Source organism: Dendrobates tinctorius, unplaced genomic scaffold (genome assembly GCF_039654945.1).
Source record: "Dendrobates tinctorius isolate UK_male_01 unplaced genomic scaffold, ASM3965494v1 ptg000214l, whole genome shotgun sequence".
NCBI classification, from domain to species: domain Eukaryota; kingdom Metazoa; phylum Chordata; class Amphibia; order Anura; family Dendrobatidae; genus Dendrobates; species Dendrobates tinctorius.
Window position 1 is genome coordinate 6,714,416 of NW_027361881.1, and position 20,407 is coordinate 6,734,822.

At 50.8% G+C, this 20,407-nt stretch overlaps 1 protein-coding gene across 1 annotated transcript in view; it reads left to right on the plus strand.

Annotated features, from left to right (window-relative positions):
• Positions 1-20,407, plus strand: part of ITFG1 (integrin alpha FG-GAP repeat containing 1) — a 101,549-nt gene that overhangs the window by 70,104 nt on the left and 11,038 nt on the right. The window contains exons 13-16 of the mRNA XM_073554993.1: positions 1,303-1,340; positions 3,171-3,249; positions 16,240-16,364; positions 20,038-20,120. Coding sequence (XP_073411094.1) covers positions 1,303-1,340; positions 3,171-3,249; positions 16,240-16,364; positions 20,038-20,120 — 325 coding nt within the window. The remainder of the gene's footprint in view (positions 1-1,302; positions 1,341-3,170; positions 3,250-16,239; positions 16,365-20,037; positions 20,121-20,407) is intronic.

Sequence of the window (20,407 nt, forward strand, 5' to 3'; positions counted from 1 at the left end):
CCCTCTCCAGTGTTCTCTTCCCGTCTCCCCGAGTCCTCTCCAGCATGCTCTTCCCGTCTCCCAGGCTCTCTCCTGACAGCTTAGCACCTCCAGTGAAGCGCGCAAGATTAATTGCACTCGTTCCCGGGGATGCGGTGATGGCGTTTCCTCCCTGCATCTTGGGTTATGTAGAATGTAACATATAATCATCACTTTGTACATTTGCTTTCAAAATAAGAGACTCGAGGGCTGCAGCGACGTACGGGGATCTCCATGTAATCGCTCTGCTCTCTCCGCTCGGGCCGCGGCGTCTCCTCTTGGCAGGGGGATGGATACGCTCCTGAACAGATGTTGGCCGGTATTAAGGGTCTTGGAGAAATAGTCTGGGCGATTGTAATTGGTCATCTGCTCAAGTATTTCACCAGGGGAGCGGCTGCAATCTCCTGGCCCAGCGCTGCGTCTATAAATTTTCCTGCACTCAGGGATTTCCTTCTGTCCAGCAGACACTTGCTCAGATGCTGCTCTGTGTATTCCCCATGTTAATGCAGCTGGTTCTGTGTCCGTGTGCAGTTTGATGCAGAGCAGCGCTCCCCTACCTGAGCGCTGAGCGACACCAACAGCATGATGGCCAGGACACTGAGAAGAGCTGTGTCTGCCTTCTGCTCTTATCTCTGCACCACGGCTCATGTCAGCGGAGTTTCATGTAAAGTGCAGGAGATAAGCAAAACCCTCAGAGAGCGGCTGGTGCAGCGTCACCCGAGTCACAGGTCGCCCCCCGCCGTGTTCTCTGCTGTGCCCCCTAACACGTTCTCTGCCGTGCCCCCCACTGTGTCCTGTGCCGTGCCCCCCCACCGTGTTCTCTGCCTTACCCGTTGAAGTGTCCTCTGCCGTGCCCCCCGCCGTGTCTTCTGCCTTGCCCGTCGCCTTGTCATCTGCCGTGTCCTCTGCCGTGCCCCCACTCTGTTCTCTGCGTGGTCTTATGCCAAAGTGTAATAAAGTCCTAATGACAGTCTTATAACAGACGTGTCATTCGTCACCTTAGGACCTCCGCTTACATCAGGGGGGTAAAACCTGCAGAGACCTAATGCTCCTTACAGCTGTGGGGTTGTTACTATTGTATCCAATCGAGAGCAGCGGCACAACTGTCCATCCTGCCCAGATACAATTGTACCAACCCCGCAGCTGTGACAAGTCCCTTACAGTAATAATGTGGCCTGTTCTGCTGTGTACCGACCCACAGGGGGGCGCCAGTCCTGTGGGCAGACGCTGGTTCGGGGGGGTGTTGTGCGGCCAGCGCTTACTCCTCGTCTCCTCTTTTTCTAGTGCTGAGCGGCATTTGCTCCAACGACTGCCCACATCAGGTAAGAACCCTGCTAGTCTTCTGAAACACTCTGTGCTGCTTCCATTATGTAATAGTCTGTCACATGCAGATCGGTAACATCAGAGCCCTCATTAGATCCCCTCCTGAAATCATCTGTGCTGCTATTAAGGAGCTTTTGCTTTTCTTACGATGAGTCACATTAGAGCGCGGAGTACTGAGCATGAATAGCCGCCGCCGGCCTCCTCCCGGGGGGATTGATGTGCTTGGTGGTATACGGCTCACGTAGGGGCTATATATACAGTAGGGTCAGTGGCCTCTCCTCCTCTGCGTTGTGTTCGGCCGTTTTCATGTCTCTTCTCTTTGTGCCGGATGTCACCAAGGTCTATCCCGCCAAGCCATTGATTTCCTTAAAAGCGTGAGTCCCTTATGCCGCGCTCCGCCTGAAGGCTGGGCCGCCGCCACCTTTTGATGTTCCCATCCCTCCTGAGACACGGACGCCAGAAATATAATATATCGGAGGAGTGAATAGGAAGGATGACCCCGCGACTGGCGTTCATTAGCTGCAGAACATTCCTCCCGGGAGATGCAGACTAATAGGGGGACGTAGGGGCAGCGCGAGGACGGCTAATAGGGGAACACAGCGGTGCTGGAACAGCTAATAGGGGGACTCAGCGGTGCTGAAACAGCTGCACTCCTGAGGATGGCGTGCTGCTGTTATCTGCAAGTGCTTCATAATAAAATCTACGACGTTTCCACTAAATTGTCTGAATTTCTGCAAAGGAAACCAGTGGGACCCCATTGTAGTCATCGAGGTTTCTGATGCGTCCTCCACGGTTATTCCACTTCTCGCAGCCTGACACAGCTGCGTGTTTATTACTGTGACAGCCTGCGAGAAGCCTGACACAGTAACAAACATCTCTGACATCTGTCGTGCCGCGGCACCGTTGTCCTGGCACTGATGTCAGCACGGAGTTGGCTTCAATACCACTTTATGTACCACTGCGGTGATTCACGCTCCCGGCCGTCGGAATAGGTCACACATTGTGTCTTCTCCGCCACCGCCACGTCTGGGGGAGCACCACCATCTGAAAAGATCAGCGAGATCGCGTCCTTCAGCGCTTCGTCTTCCTGCAGCTCTGATAGTGGCGGAGCCCTGATCATAACGCGTGCTCTACTGCGGAGCGACGTAGCGTTCCATGCGACTGACAGTGGACTCGATGGCGTCACTCCGGGCTCCGCGTCAATCATCCTATCCTCACGCTCCGTCACACGCACTTCCGGCATCCTGATTGCTAATATCCACTCGCATCTCTGGAGGGGTCTCGCTCTCGTGACAAAGCTCAGGGGGCTTTACAGGCCACAGAGTTATAATCAGGGCTGTATCACTGATAGATCGGCTGAGGCTGCACCACTGAGAGGGTCCGCATCAATATTCTCACATCTACACACAAGGGGGTGCTGTGCAGCAGAGATAGTGACATGGTCTCTGCTGTCCCCTGAAGGAGCCATGATGCCATCACTGTCTCAGTAGTGCAGCCTCAGCCCTTTAATCTTCCCATGACGTGTCCTGTCACATATATAACCCTGTCCTCACCATCATCATCACCTCTCCGTATGTGCACTCTCGCTCTGCTCTCCTGAAATACTCTGCGCTGCTGTGGGACTGGCTCTTTCCATCATGTACCTGTCTGCCTCCCATTATTACTACCCGTCACTTGCAGCATCGCCCTTCCTAACCTCCTCATGTATTACCCCTCTCTATATCTCCACTGAAATACTCTGTGCTGCTGTGACTTGCATGCTCTGCCTGTCCAGGACGTGCAGATCATTATCGCCGCTGTCATTAATCTCCGCCTTCCTCCCGTTTCAGCCTTTTGGGGTTAATCAGCCGGGTCCGTACATCATGTACATGACGGTGGACGCCAACGGGTACCTGAAGAACGCATCAGGTGAGATAATCTGAGGGGGGTCGGGCAGGTGAGAGTGCGTCTGTTATATGGTGCCCCCTGCAGGTGACGTTGATGAACCCCTCTTTGCTCATCCTGACTGTGATGGGAATCATCTTTACGTGAACTCACTATCTGTAGCGAATCTGAACAGGCAGAGCTGCAGTGTAATGCACAAGGGATGGCTAAAGACAGGAGCTGAACTAAAGTCATCAATCGTAATAAAGCATGGGAGTGAAGCAATGTTAGGCACATTTTACTCTTCCGCTTGCTCCCCGGTGTACCGCTCCGTTATGTTGTCGTTCCTGATGCTGGAGTATGTGTGTTTCCTTCTAGGCGCCATTATATCGGTGTAGTCCGTGATATTGCAGCGTCGTTGAATATAATGGGCGGGGTGCGGTTATCAATGATTTCTTCCGCTTTTCTCCTCGCTGACGCTGCGATTGATGAAATGTCATCTGTATGAAGGAGTAATTTTGTGTAATCCTCGGGTGCCGATCCCTGACAGCAGGAACAATGGCGGCCTCCCCTCCCCCGTATCTCCAAAATGCCTTATTCCACCACACGCAAAGCCATTGATTTATTGGAAGCATCTTCAGAAATTATAGGGAACGAGATGGAGGGATGATGAAGAGGCGGCCATCATATCGGTGTCATTCACGTGGGGGGGGCCGGAGAGGCCGTTCTACACCTGCCGCAGTGGTAATCATTGACTTACAGTATGTATTTATTAACGTCATCTCGTTTGAATGTAAATATGTGTGTCTGTGTGTGTGTGTATATATATATATATATATATATATATATATATATATATATTAAAAATTTGTTAAGGAAAACGGTGAGTTGTAGCTATGCCATATAGTGCTTATATAATACTGCCCATTTAATAGTGTCATATGATGCCCAGATAATGGTGCCATACAGTACACATATAGGGCTCATTTAATACTGCTATATAGTCCTTATAGAAGGTGCTATGTATTACTACCATATAGGACTTACATAATACTACCATATTGTGCCCATTTAATAGTGCCATATAGTACTTATAATAGTGCCATAGTGTACATATATAATAGTGCCATAGAGTACATATATAATAGTGCTATACAGTACACATATAAGGCTCAAGTAATACATTGCCCATTGGCAGGGGACAGTTTTGGGGGCATCGGCAGATCAGAACGTGAACTCTCACCCCAGATCCCCCAGAAAGTGAAGGAGTTAAAGGCCCGGGTTGTATAATTTGCGTTAATCCCCTCGCTCACGCCTTAATCCTCCTCAGCTCTCCGCTCAGTGGAAGGAGATTGACAGGTCGGGCGCGGATCCTGCAGAACCCGGCAGGAAACTTCACAGCAGACGCCACTTGTCCCAGTAGGACGAGCACGACGTGGCGGAGACTCGCAGCCGCTCCAACAACCCCACGTTCTGCTCTTATTATTTATTTCAAAGGGGGACTCAGAGGCGCGCTTTGCTTTGTCTCTGGCAGTAAAGGGAAGCCCCGCAGCCATCGCTCTCATTAGCATGGGAAAAGGCAGCGACATCTTGGAGCTTCTGCAGATAAAGTCCTGCTCCAGGCACCGGCGGATTAAATAGTAAGCGCTTTACAGCGGCGATTGCTGGCACAGGGAGGCGCGGGCGCTGCTGTCCTGACAGACAGGCATCAGAGAGTGGAAGGCGCCTCCAGGGATGACGGGTGGCCGGGACGGGGATATGCCAGGCTTGTACGCCAGTGTCTGCGGTATATCGGGGTGTATGGCGGTATATGGGGGTGTATGGCGGTATGCAGAGTTACTTCTGCTGTTAAAGGGTCATTCTGCCCGATTAATTCTACGTGACCAGAGCAGCACCTTTACTCCAATCACATACAAAGCTGCTCCAACAGTTGTCTCACTATCATACCCGGGCATTGGTCGCCCCTTTCGTCGTCCTATGTGGGCGCTGACCACCCATCCATTTATTATGGAACGAACTGACATTCTCATCAGAAGCTGACCGTCCTGCTCGTCACTAGGTGAAGAGCAGCTTGTGCACCTGCTCTATTGGGGGGTTGTAGTCCTGACTCCTGAATGAATAGCCCCCCCCATACATGTGTGGAGCAGCCTCTGCCCCCCCGTAATGCTGCATACATAGGAAGAATGGTCATTTATGATTTGGAGAAAGCTGGGTGAGCTCCCCCCCCCCATGCTGGAGTTATGACAGCTATCCACCATGGCTAATGAGCAGAATAGATGTCAGTGCAAGGTGCCACCGACTACACAACCTGACAGCGCCCCACATGGTGCTGCACCACACTCTCAGGAACTTCTTGCTTCTCAGTCCTGATTTTTGTCACTTAGTGAAAGCTGAAACCTGTGAAATCATTATTGCGGAGCATGAGGAGAGAGTGGTGCCACGTAAAAAGCACAGTGAGAAGGCAGAAGGGTGCGCAGGGAGGAGAGGGGTGCTGCAGAGCAAAAAGGAGAGAGTGACGCCAAGTGCATGGTGGAGATGTGCTGCAGCGGAGTGATCGTGGAGGATGCGTGCTGCAGAGGTCTGAGCGTGGAGGAAGCGTGCTGCAGAGGGCTGAGCGTGGAGGATGCGTGCTGCAGAGGGATGAGCTTGGAGAATGCGTGCTGCAGAGGGCTGAGCATGGACGATGCGTGCTGCAGAGGGCTGAGCGTGGACGATGCGTGCTGCAGAGGGCTGAGCGTGGACGATGCGTGCTGCAGAGGGCTGAGCGTGGACGATGCGTGCTGCAGAGGGCTGAGCGTGGACGATGCGTGCTGCAGAGGGCTGAGCGTGGACGATGCGTGCTGCAGAGGGCTGAGCGTGGACGATGCGTGCTGCAGGGGGCTGAGCGTGGACGATGCGTGCTGCAGAGGGCTGAGCGTGGACGATGCGTGCTGCAGAGGGCTAAGCGTGGACGATGCGTGCTGCAGAGGGCTGAGCGTGGACGATGCGTGCTGCAGAGGGCTGAGCGTGGACGATGCGTGCTGCAGAGGGCTGAGCGTGGACGATGCGTGCTGCAGAGGGCTGAGCGTGGACGATGCGTGCTGCAGTGGGGAGAGCGCAGAGGATGCTTGCTGCAGAGGGTTGAGCATGAAGGATGCATGCTGCAGAGGGATGAGCATGGAGAATGCGTGCTGCAGAGGGATGAGCATGGAAGATGCGTGCTGCAGAGGGATGAGCGTGAAAGATGCGTGCTGCAGAGGGGTTAGGGCAGAGGATGCATGCTGCAGAGGGGTTAGGGCAGAGGATGCGTGCTGCAGAGGGGTTAGGACAGGATGCGTGCTGCAGAGGGCTGAGCATGGAGGATGCGTGCTGCAGAGGGGTGAGTGTGGAGGATGCATGCTGCAGAGGGGTGAGGATGGAGGATGCGTGCTGCAGAGGGGTGAGCGTGGAGGATGCGTGCTGCAGAGGGGTGAGGATGGAGGATGCGTGCTGCAGAGGGGTGAGCGTGGAGGATGCGTGCTGCAGAGGGGTGAGCGTGGAGGATGCGTGCTGCAGAGGGGTGAGCGTGGAGGATGCGTGCTGCAGAGGGCTGAGCGTGGAGGATGCATGCTGCAGAGGGGTGAGTGTGGAGGATGCGTGCTGCAGAGGGCTAAGCTTGGAGGGTGCATGCTGCAGAGGGGTGAGTGTGGAGGATGCGTGCTGCAGATGGCTGAGCCTGGAGGATGCGTGCTGCAGAGGGGTGAGCGTGGAGGATGCATGCTGTAGAGGGGTGAGCGTGGAGGATGCGTGCTGCAGAAGGGTGAGCGTGGAGGATGTGTGCTGTAGATGGGTGAGCGTGAAGGGAGATGTGCTGCACAGGGGAGCGCACGAATAAGAGGGGTGCTGCAGAGCAAAGAGCGAGAAGGAAAGGGTGATGTCGAGTGCATGGAGGAGACGTGCTGCAGAGAAGAGACTACAAGTCCCCGCACGATTGTCATTTTTCAGCAGATTCATTAGTACATAGTGGTTAATGGGTTCTCTTCCGCCCATTATTCTGCGAGTGGCCTGTAGATGGCGCCCAGTGCAGGGATCCCTGTCAGTAAAGGCTTCGTGACTCTTGTGATTTGGGGACAAGGGATGAGCAGCCATTCAGGCATCGGGGTCTGTGTACAGGGAGTCTTGTGCTCTCTGGCGGTTACATCGGGGATGCCCCACATTTACCTCGGACAGATACCACTTTCCAGCGTCGGTTTCCAGCAGTCACAATGGATGGCAGTGTCGTTCTCTGCCCCTCACCTTCCTATGTCGGATCGTACGTGTATCTGGAGCGCTGCTTTTTACCCTTTGATAAATACGGCTCTTAGCCCTGTGTATCCCTGTGAGTGCAGAATGATCTGGGAGCTGCCTGGTACTTGGCGATACTTTGTGGGGAAAAAGTCATTAGCAGAGAGATGTGTTTAACCAGATGATGGACATGGAGCTGCAGCCGAGGAGTTGGGATGCGAGGGCTGCGTGAGCGGGAACTCATGGGGGTCAGTGACCACCTCAGCAGGAGCGGAGGGGGCTGCAGTGACGACCTCAGTGAGAAAGGAAGGGAAGCCCCGTTGACGACCTCACCGGCAGTGAACGGGGCCCTAGTGACAACCTCAGTGGGACCAGAGGGGGCTCCAGTGACGACCTCAGGGGGAGCAGAGGAGGCTCCACTGACTACCTTAGTGGGAGCAGGGGGGGGGCTCCAGTGAGGACCTCAGCAAGAGCAGAGGGGGCTCCAGTGACTACATTAGTGGGAGCAGAGGGGGCTCCAGTGACTACCTTAGTGGGAGCGTAGTGAATGCTCTTTCCTGATCTCCCGCGATACATCCCATCAAGCACGCTCTTTTTTGGTCTCCCGTTATACACTCCATCGAGCACGCTCTTTCCTGATCTCTCCTGATACATCCCATTGAGCATGCTCTTTCCTGATCTCCTGTGATACATCCCATTGAGCACACTCTTTCCTGATCTCCTGCGATGCACCCCATTGAGGACACTCTTTCCGGATATCCTGCCATACACCCCATCGAGCACGCTCTTTCCTGATCTCCCGTGATACACCTCATTGAGCACGCGTTTTCCTGATCTCCCGCGATACATACCATCGAGCATGCTCTTTCCTGATCTCTTGTGATACATCCCATTGATCATGCTCTTTCCTGATCTCCTGCAATGCACTCTATTGAGCAAGCTCTTTCCTCAACTCCTGCGATACACCACATTGAGCATGCTCTTTCCTGTGATACACCCCATTGAGTGCGATCTTTTCTGATCTCTTGCGATACACCCCATTGAGCACACTCTTTCCTGATCTCCCACAGTACACCCCATTGATCACGCTCTTTCCTGATCTCCCATGATACATCTCATTGAGCACGCTCTTTCCAGCGATACACCCCATTGAGCACGCTCTTTCCTGCGATACACCCCATTGAGTACGCTCTTTCCTGATCTCCTGCGATACACCCCATTGAGTACGCTCTTTCCTGATCTCCTGCGATACACCCCATTGAGCACACTCTTTCCTGATCTCCCACAGTACACCCCATTGATCACGCTCTTTCCTGATCTCCCATGATACATCTCATTGAGCACGCTCTTTCCAGCGATACACCCCATTGAGCACGCTCTTTCCTGATCTCCTGCGAAACACCCCATTGAGCACGCTCTTTCCTGCGATACACCCCATTGAGTACGCTCTTTCCTGATCTCCTGCGATACACCCCATTGAGCACACTCTTTCCTGATCTCCCACAGTACACCCCATTGAGCACGCTCTATCCTGATCTCCCATGATACATCTCATTGAGCACGCTCTTTCCTGCGATACACCCCATTGAGTACGCTCTTTCCTGATCTCCTGCGATACACCTCATTGAGCATGCTCTATCCTGATCTCCTGCGATACACCTCATTGTGCACACTCTTTCCTGATCTCCTGCAATACACCACATTGAGCACGCTCTTTCCTGATCTTACACAGTACACCCCATTGAGCACGCTCTTTCCTGATCTCTCACGATACACCCCATTGAGCACGCTCTTTCTTGATCTCTCACAATACATCCCATTGAGCATGCTCTTTCCTGCGATACACCTCATTGAGCACACTCTTTCCTGATCTCCTGCAATACACCCCATTGAGCACGCGCTTTCCTGATCTCCCACAATACATCCCATTGAGCATGCTCTTTCCTGCAATACACCCCATTGACCACGCGCTTTCCTGATCTCCCACAATACATCCCATTGAGCATGCTCTTTCCTGCGATACACCTCATTGAGCACACTCTTTCCTGATCTCCCGCGATACACCCCATTGAGCACGCCCTTTCCTGATCTCCTACGATAAACTCTATAGAGCATTCTCTTCCCTCATCTCCTGCGATACACTCCATTGAGCACGCTCTTCCCTGATCTCCCGCAATACGCCCCATTGAGCACGCTCTTTCCTCCTTATCTCCCACAATGCATCTCATGGAGCACGCTCTTTACAAGTAGGTGGGATAATAGGTGGGATAATATGGGACGTGCAGACAATATCAAATAGGATTTTGCGTAGGTACTTTATTCATCCCCAGGTAATAAAACCAATCTTCACCTGGGTAATATCTCGCGGACCCCCATGTTAGTGGGTGACATAATAATGGGGGCCGGATCTGCCCCCGATGTCTCCAGCTTCCCACATTACGTTGCCTCTCCGTGTACCGGAGTCTTCGTACCCGGTGGACGGTGGAGCATACACTAATTTATAAGGTGCTGGTGAGCTGTCATCGGGTGATGTTCCCTGCAGATTGACCCCTTGTACGCTTAGGACCCAAACAACATTGTTGTCCATAAACACCGTCGTATAAAACCGCGGATCAGGGTCTCTGAGCAGGGATTGAAATGGCACCTGATACACAGGTGTCCGCCATCGCCGCCTCGGTGCTGCAGTCATGCAGCGCTCCGGACAAATTAATATCATAAGCAGATGGTTAAACATGGCGCCTCCTGGCTGCAGGCACATAGGGTTAGGACCCCGTATGGGTAATTTCATCTCTCATCCTGTAAAAGCCTCGTTACCAGAGCGCATCCTGGACTCCTTCCAGAACTCTGCATCTCCGGAGGGAGCGCTCGCCATGTCCCGGAGATCCATAGGAAGCGCAGGCTTTTAGCGCTTATTAATAGCCCGGCAATTAAATGCTGCGGAGGAGTCGGGAAATCCATCCATCCCGCTAATGACTCCGGGTAATGGAGCAGAGCGAGGGGAAGGGGGATGGGAAGAGGAGATGTCTGCTGTCTACCAGCGCCGTAAACTTCCCGTAATCCGGCACGTCCTGAGCCAGAGGACCGCTGGATTATCAGATGAGGAATGGTCAGATCCATGCTTCCCGTAATCCGTCACGTCCTGATAAAGATGAGCTCTGGATTCTCAGATTAGGAATAATCAGGTCCATACTTCCCATAATCCGGCACGTCCTGAGCCAGACGAGCGCCGGATTACAAGATTAAGAATGGTCAGATCCATACTTCCTGTAATCCGGCATGTCCTGATCCAGAGGAGCGCTGGATTATCAGATTAGGAAAGGTCAGATCCATACTTCCCGTAATCCGGCACGTCCTGAGCCAGATGAGCTCTGGAATCTCAGATTAGGAATGGTCAGGTCCATACTTCCCATAATCCGGCACGTCCTGAGCCAGAGGAGCTCTGGATTATCAGATTTCCTGCGCCAATGCTCCCAGCAATGTGAGATTTGTCCGTAAATAAGCAGCGTATAACAGCTAATTGTGGGACCACCAAGAGTCAGGGGACCCCGCAAATAACACCCTGGGAGCTATACATGCCACGTACTGTACACTATATACATGTATACCCCTGCCGCATACTGTACACTATACACGTTTACCCCCAGGCTCGGACTAGCCCACAGGGGAATCCTCTGGTGGGCCCCTGTGCAGATCTAGGCCCCCCAACCCCACTATATGGATAGTACTTGGCTAAGTCACTTGATTTACTCTATACAGAAAAATGCAGCATCTCATCATTTATTAACCAGACTACCAAGTTTATTATTATTTAGAGATATAGGAACATTTGTGAATGAGGGGAGTGTAATATTTGTATGCAGGTGAAAAGTGTGCCTTTCAAAGTCAATGTTACTGGTGGTCCCTTGTCACTTAAGTCTGACGCTGTATACATGTATACAGTGTACAGTATGCGGCAGGAGTATACATGTACATAGTGTACGGTATGCGGCAGGGGTATACATGTGTACCGTATGTTGCAGGGGTATACATGTACATAGTGTACAGTATGCGGCAGGGGTATACATGTGTACAGTATGCGGCAGGAGTATACATGTACATAGTGTACAGTACGTGGCAGGAGTATACATGTACATAGTGTACAGTATGCGGCGGGGGTATACATGTACAGTTGTGGCCAAATGTATTGACACCCCTGCAATTCTGTCAGATAATACTCAGTTTCTTCCTGAAAATGATTGCAAACAGAAATTCTTTGGTATTATTATCTTCATTTAATTTGTCTTAAATGAAAAAACACAAAAAGAATTGTCCTAAAGCCAAATTGGATATAATTCCACACCAAACATAAAATAGAGGGTTGACAAAAGTATTGGCACTGTTCGAAAAATCATGTGATGCTTCTCTAATTTGTGTAATTAACAGCACCTGTAACTTACCTGTGGCACCTAACAGGTGTTGGCAATAACTAAATCACACTTGCAGCCAGTTGACATGGATTAAAGTTGACTCAACCTGTGTCCTTGTGTGTACCACATTGAGCATGGAGAAAAGAAAGAAGACCAAAGAACTGTCTGAGGACTTGAGAAACCAAATTGTCAGGAAGCATGAGCAATCTCAAGGCTACAATCCATCTCCAAAGACCAGAATGTTCCTGTGTCTACCGTGCGCAGTGTCATCAAGAAGTTTAAAGCCCATGGCACTGTGGCTAACCTCCCTAGATGTGGACGGAAAAGAAAAATTGACAAGAGATTTCAACGCAAAATTGTTGTAACGGCTCCAGCCCCAGCGCCCACTTACCGCGCTGCGTGCCCCCCTCGGCACGCTCTTGCTTCTCGGCGCGTCCCCGCGCCCGGCCTCCGGCTCCCTTCTAGTCCGGCACCTGTGCACTGCGTGACTCCCGGTGCGCAGCCTCCTGGGTAGAGTGCCGCGCTGGCCCCACCTCCAACATGGCGGCGCCCACCTCTACATATGTCCGGCGTCTGGACAGGTAAGACGCCTGTCTATCAAACGCGGTAGCGCTGTCTCGTGCGGCGTGCTCTGTGTTTCCAGGCCCCTTCACCCTTGCCTCTGTCAGCGCTGCGCTCTGTGTCTCTGGGGCTCTCTGCCTGCGCTGTCTCTGCCTATTCGTGTCTCCGTGCTTCTCCCTCCGTCTCTGTCCTGCTCCTGCCGCCTCTCGTCCAACCCTGTTACCTTCCTTGTTGTTACCTACCCTCCTGCCTAGTGTATCTTTGTGCTTCCTCTCTTTTGCAGCCTCCCATCCCGGACGCCCCTGGCTCTCCGGTCCTGTGCTCAGCTTAAGTCTCTGTGATCTCTGGTGTCCTCCTGTACGGATACGTCGGTGCCTCCTTCTAGTCTATTGCCCCAGTCGTCCCTTTGGTTCCGGCTGTCGCGGTTCTATCCCCTGGGGGTCTGTCCCTAACACTCCCTGTATAGGGGGTTGTCCTCACCTGGGTGCTCGCCCTCGGGGGCTCTGGAACCGTGACCCAGAGGGTCCACTCTCGGGTAACCTTTTGCTTTCCTCTTTTGCAATAGCGAACCATAACAATTGTGCGAATGTTGGATAAAGAACCTCGACTAACATCCAAACAAGTTCAAGCTGCCCTACAGTCCGAGGGTACAACAGTGTCAACCCGTACTATCCGTCAGCGTCTGAATGAAAAGGGACTGTATGGTAGGAGACCCAGGAAGACCCCACTTCTTACCCCGAGACATAAAAAAGCCAGGCTGGAGTTTGCCAAAACTTACCTGAAAAAGCCTAAAACGTTTTGGAAGAATGTTCTCTGGTCAGATGAGACAAAAGTAGAGCTTTTTGGGCAAAGGCATCAACATAGAGTTTACAGGAGAAAAAAAGAGGCATTCAAAGAAAAGAACACAGTCCCTACAGTCAAACATGGCGGAGGTTCCCTGATGTTTTGGGGTTGCATTGCTGCCTCTGGCACTGGACTGCTTGACCGTGTGCATGGCATTATGAAGTCTGAAGACTACCAACAAATTTTGCAGCATAATGTAGGGCCCAGTGTGAGAAAGCTGGGTCTCCCTCAGACGTCATGGGTCTTCCAGCAGGACAATGACCCAAAGCACTAGAAAATGGTTTGAGAGAAAGCACTGGAGACTTCTAAGGTGGCCAGCAATGAGTCCAGACCTGAATCCCATAGAACACCTGTGGCAGTTTGGAGAAGGCCCCCTTCTAATATCAGGGACTTGGAGCAGTTTGCCAAAGAAGAATGGTCTAAAATTCCAGCAGAGCATTGTAAGAAACTCATAGATGGTTACCGGAAACGGTTGGTCGCATTTATTGTGGCTAAAGGTTGTGCAACCAAGTATTAGGCTGAGGGTGCCAATACTTTTGTCTGGCCCATTTTTGGAGTTTTGTGAAATGATCAATGTTTTGCTTTTTGCTTCATTCTCTTTTATGTTTTTTTTTTTTATTTAAGACAAATTAAATGAAGATAATAATACCAAAGAATTTGTGTTTGCAATCATTTTCAGGAAGAAACTGAGTATTATCTGACAGAATTGCAGGGGTGTCAATACTTTTGGCCACAACTGTACATAGTGTACAGTATGCGGCAGGGGTATACATGAATAGTGTACAGTGTGCGGCAGGGGTATACGTGTACAGTATGCGGCAGGAGTATACATGTACATAGTGTACAGTATGCGGCAGGGGTATACATGTACGTAGTGTACAGTATGCGGCAGGGGTATACATGTGTACAGTATGTGGCGGGGGTATACATGTACATAGTGTACAGTATGTGGCGGGGGTATACATGTACATAGTGTACAGTATGCGGCAGGAATATACATGTACGTAGTGTACAGTATGCGGCGGGGGTATACATGTACGTAGTGTACAGTATGCGGCGGGGGTATACATGTACGTAGTGTACAGTATGCGGCGGGGGTATACATGTACGTAGTGTACATTATGCGGCGGGGGTATACATGTACGTAGTGTACAGTATACGACAGGGGTATACATGTATAGTGTACAGTATGCGGCAGGTGTATACATGTACATAGTGTACAGTATACGGCAGGGGTATACATGTATAGTGTACAGTATACTTCTATAACCCCATCCTGGATCTCCCCCATCCACCTTTCCTACAGCCCCTACCCAACATCCCTACAGTCCCTATCCCTATTCCCTTGTGCACTTGCTTTGGCAAAACTAATGTGTATTTAGTCCTGCCAATAAAGCTTATTTGAATTTGTATGCGGCAGGGGTATACATGTACATAGTGTACAGTATGCGGCAGGGGTATACATGTACATAGTGTACAGTATGTGGCGGGGGTATACATGTACATAGTGTACAGTATGCGGCAGGGGTATACATGTACATAGTGTACAGTATGCGGCAGGGGTATACATGTACATAGGGTACAGTATGTGGCAGGGGTATACATGTACATAGTGTACAGTATGCGACAGGGGTATACATGTACATAGTGTACAGTATGCGACAGGGGTATACATGTACATAGTGTACAGTATGTGGCAGGGGTATACATGTACATAGTGTACAGTATGCGGCAGGGGTATACATGTACATAGTGTACAGTATGCGACAGGGGTATACATGTACATAGTGTACAGTATGCGACAGGGGTATACATGTACATAGTGTACAGTATGTGGCAGGGGTATACATGTACATAGTGTACAGTATGCGACAGGGGTATACATGTACATAGTGTACAGTATGCGGCAGGGGTATACATGTACATAGTGTACAGTATGTGGCAGGGGTATACATGTACATAGTGTACAGTATGTGGCAGGGGTATACATGTACATAGTGTACAGTATGAGGCAGGGGTATACATGTACATAGTGTACAGTATGAGGCAGGGGTATACATGTACATAGTGTACAGTATGCGGCAGGGGTATACATGTACATAGTGTACAGTATGCGACAGGGGTATACATGTACATAGTGTACAGTATGTGGCAGGGGTATACATGTACATAGTGTACAGTATGAGGCAGGGGTATACATGTACATAGTGTACAGTATGCGACAGGGGTATACATGTACATAGTGTACAGTATGCGACAGGGGTATACATGTACATAGTGTACAGTATGCGGCAGGGGTATACATGTACATAGTGTACAGTATGCGGCAGGGGTATACTTCTACCGCATACTGTACACTACATACATATCGTGTGCTGTGACCGGGGTCCGACCCTCAGACGCGCATTATACCATCCCACCTCGTGTCGGCATCACGCGTTACAAAGAAATAATTGCTTCTCCCAGGTCCAGACAGAGCCGGGGACGTCAGGGGACATCGGGGGCAGACGGGGACGTGTGATCTCCAAATTCGGCCTTTTATGTGTTATTACTTTTATGGACGATGATGTGGTGGAATCTCGGTCGCATCATGGACGTCTCTGCTTTCTTAAAGGGGAACTCCACTGTTACACATGCAATGTCATCTAGGATTCGGAAAACCACCGATTTCCAGAAGGAACAGGACATTGACATGAAGGCAGAGCTCCCCTGTAATATGCTGCTATGGCTGATGTGGGATGATGGGGGTTGTAGTTCCAGCAGCAGAGCCACAGGTCCCCAGTATCTTCAGTGTTGTGGACCATGGTGTAAAGGCCGCGGCCGGGCCCAGCGCTAGATGTGTGGTTACATCACTATGCACCATGCTACGCACACTGTAATATGGCAGCGGCGTGTATTTATTTAGTATGTGTATATGAAGACCGTACGGTGATACGAGGGGACGCCCTGCTCCTGTGCTGATCCTCTGCGTCTTCCATTACAGCCGGGCAGCTGAGTCAGTCGGCACACACGGCTCTACAGCTGCCGTACAATGTCCTGGGATTAGGGCGCAGCGCAAACTTCCTCGATCATCTGTACGTCGGAATCCCACGACCCCCAGGAGAAAAGGTCAGTGCCCCTGATGAACACAGAACATGTACATTGTGTATTTATAGGTCTGGATGTATTGCATGTATATGTGTACTGTATATGTGTGCGTGTACTATATATGTGTACTGTATATGTGTGTGTACTATATATGTGTACTGTATGTGTACTGTGTGTACGTATGTCTGCTGTATTTTGTATTCTCTATATACCCTGTTTCCCCGAAAATAAGACACTGTCTTATATTAATTTTTGCTCCGAAAGTTGCACCATGTCTTATTTTCGTGGGGGGGGGGGGTCTTGTTTTCATGAGAAACATTCCAGCGCGCTCTACCCTTACATAAGGAACGTTCTGTAGGGTAAAGCGTAAAACCAGTAGTCAGACATATAGACCGTTCAGCAGAAAAGCAGACAACAAATCAAAGTAACACACTACGGTACGGCACTGTAATTGCCTGACTCCCACACAGGGCCACAAAACATAAGGGCTCTAAAATGGCTCCCACACACTTTCTGGACACTGTACCGCTACCGTGACAATCATCCACAGCAGTTCCTTTACCGTAGCAGCCCCATCATCATTTTGCAGCCCCAAATATTTCCATCATCCCATTGCAGCCCTCATCATCCCATTACAGTCACCAATACAGCACCCCCATCATTCCATTACAGCCCCCATCATTCTACAGTACAGTATTGCAGCCTCCCATCATCCCACATCATCCCACTGCAGCCTCCCATCATCCCAGTATCCCACTGCAGACTCCCATTATCATAGTATCCCACTGCAGCCTCCCATGTGTGTACCGTACACACACACACCCCCTTATACAGACACACACACACACTTCTTCCGTGGTGCTGCTTTCAGTGCTTTGGTGGTGCAGGAGCCCTGGGCCAATCAGAGCACAGGAGCCCTGGGCCAATTACAGCCCAGGAACAATCAGAGGCTGTGGATGGTGTCAGCTGGCCCATGGTTCCTGTGCTGTGATTGGCGCAGGCTCATGGGCGGAGATCGGCACACAGCTCCGAGGCTGTGATTAACTCCTGCGAACAGCGCGGCGGGCACCGGACAGCGGGAGCGAGACGCAACTGCATTCCCCATGCACAGAACAAGGTATGCCTTATTTTTGGGAGGGTGCCTTATATTAGCAGGCACAATGCTCCCCCTAGCCTGCCTTACTTTTGGTGGGCGCCCTATTTACGGGGAAACGGTATGTACATATTTGTGTACGTTTGTGTTTGTACATGTGTACTGTATGTGTGGGTGTGTATGTATTGTGTGTACTATATATACAAATAACATAGTTTTGAAGGCTGAAGGAAGACCTTATGTCCATCTAGTTCAGCCTATTTTTAATGTATTACCAAATGTGTTGCTGCACTCTGGAATAGTGCCTGTATGTACACAGATGTTAGTATACAGGTGGTTTATCCAGTGGCAATACACTGGCAGCCATATACCGCGGCAGAATACAGGCGGCCGTATACAGCGACAGTACACAAGCAGCCATATATAGCGGCAGAATACAGGAGGCCATATACAGCGGCAATACACAGGAGGCCATATACAGGGGCAGTATACAGGAGGCCATATACAGGGGCAGTATACAGGAGGCCATATACAGGGGCAGTATACAGGAGGCCATATACAGCGGCAGTATACAGGAGGCCATATACAGGGGCAGTATACAGGAGGCCATATACAGGGGCAGTATACAGGAGGCCATATACAGCGGCAGTACACAGGAGGCCATATACAGGGGCAGTATACAGGAGGCCATATACAGGGGCAGTATACAGGAGGCCATATACAGCGGCAGTATACAGGAGGTCATATACAGCTGCAGTATACAGGAGGCCATATACAGCGGCAGTGTACAGGAGGCCATATACAGGGGCAGTATACAGGAGGCCATATACAGCGACAGTACACAAGCAGCCATATATAGCGGCAGAATACAGGAGGACATATACAGCGGCAGTACACAGGAGGCTATATACAGCGGTAGTATACAGGGGCAGTATACAGGAGGCCATATACAGGGGCAGTATACAGGAGGCCATATACAGGGGCAGTACACAGGAGGGCATATACAGCTGCAGTATACAGGAGGCCATATACAGGGGCAGTACACAGGAGGCTATATACAGCGGTAGTATACAGGGGCAGTATACAGGAGGCCATATACAGGGGCAGTATACAGGAGGCCATATACAGGGGCAGTACACAGGAGGCCATATACAGCTGCAGTATACAGGAGGCTATATACAGGGGCAGTATATTGGAGGCCATATACAGCGGCAGAAAACAGGAGGCCATATACAGCAGCAGTGTACAGGAGGCCATATACAGGGGCAGTATACAGGAGGCCATATACAGCGGCAGTATACAGGAGGCCATATACAGGGGCAGTATACAGGAGGCCATATACAGCGGCAGTATACAGGAGGCCATATACAGGGGCAGTATACAGGAGGCCATATACAGGGGCAGAACACAGGCCATATACAGCTGCAGTATACAGGTGGCCATATACAGGGGCAGTATACAGGAGGCCATATACAGCGGCAGTATACAGGAGGCCATATACAGGGGCATTATACAGGAGGCCATATACAGGGGCAGTACACAGGAGGCCATATGCAGGGGCAGTACACAGGAGGCCATATACAGGGGCAAGTACACAGGAGGCCATATACAGGGGCAGTATACAGGAGGCCATATACAGGGACAGTATTCAGGCAGCCATATACAGCGGCAGTATACAGGAGGTCATACACAGCGGCAGTACACAGGAGGCTATATACAGCGGAGGTAGATTGTGAGCCTCCGCGGGCAGGGTCCTCTCTCCTCCTGTACCAGTTATGACTTGTATTGTTCAACATTATTGTACTTGTTTTTATGTATACCCCTCCCTACATGTAAAGCGCCATGGAATAAATGGAGCTATAACAATAAATAATAATAATACAGCGGCAGTATACAGGCGGCCATATACAGGGGCAGTATACAGGAGGCCATATACAGGGGCAGTATATAGGAGGCCATATACAGCGGCAGTATACAGGAGGCCATATACAGGGGCAGTACACAGGAGGCCATATACAGGGGCAGTATACAGGAGGCCATATACAGGGACAGTATTCAGGCAGCCATATACAGCGGCAGTATACAGGAGGTCATACACAGCGGCAGTACACAGGAGGCTATATATAGCGGCAGTACACAGGAGGCTATATACAGGAGCAGAATACAGGCGGCCATATACAGCGGCAGTATACAGGAGGCCATATACAGCGGCAGTACACAGGCGACCATATACAGGGGTAGTGTACAGGATGCCATATACAGCGGCAGCCTACAGGAGGCCATACACAGCGACAATACACAGGCGGCCATATACAGGGGCAGTACACAGGAGGCCATATACAGGGGCAGTACACAGGAGGGGAATGATAAATGCACTTTTGTGAACGGTTCTACCGCCTCCCGTCGTTAATCTCCTCCTCGTCATCATTTCTCAGGACTTGGACTCGCTTATGACTCATCTGAGCGGTCAGTCAAAAATCCTATTAAGGTTGAGATTTATAAATGAATTTATTTTGTTAGGAGCGACGGATTGTTAACGAGCGGCGCTCGTGTCCGTGCATACTGATGTGCCCTTACTCGGCTTTTCCTTCTGTTTTCCAGCAAATCCGGAGGCAGGAGTGGACCGCCATCATCCCAAACTCGCAGCTGATTGTCATCCCGTACCCCCACCAGAACCCCAAAAGGTAAATCCGTGCCAACACCATTTCCCACCATACACACATCAATCACACTGGTCTGATACTCCAGAATCCCAGTAATCCGGCGCTCCCAGGTCCAGGAACAGTTTGCTTTTCCTCGTTGTGTAAACCAGGTGCAGATGTGGAAGGGTTAATCCGTCTTCTTGGAGTTGCACCCGCAGCGTTCCCCTTCCCGGAACTCGGTGCCATCTCCAAATGTATCTCACTTAATAAGTATCTATTGATTTTCCTCTCTGTGTTCCAAGTTATTTTGGGAATCAGAAGGGGAAAGC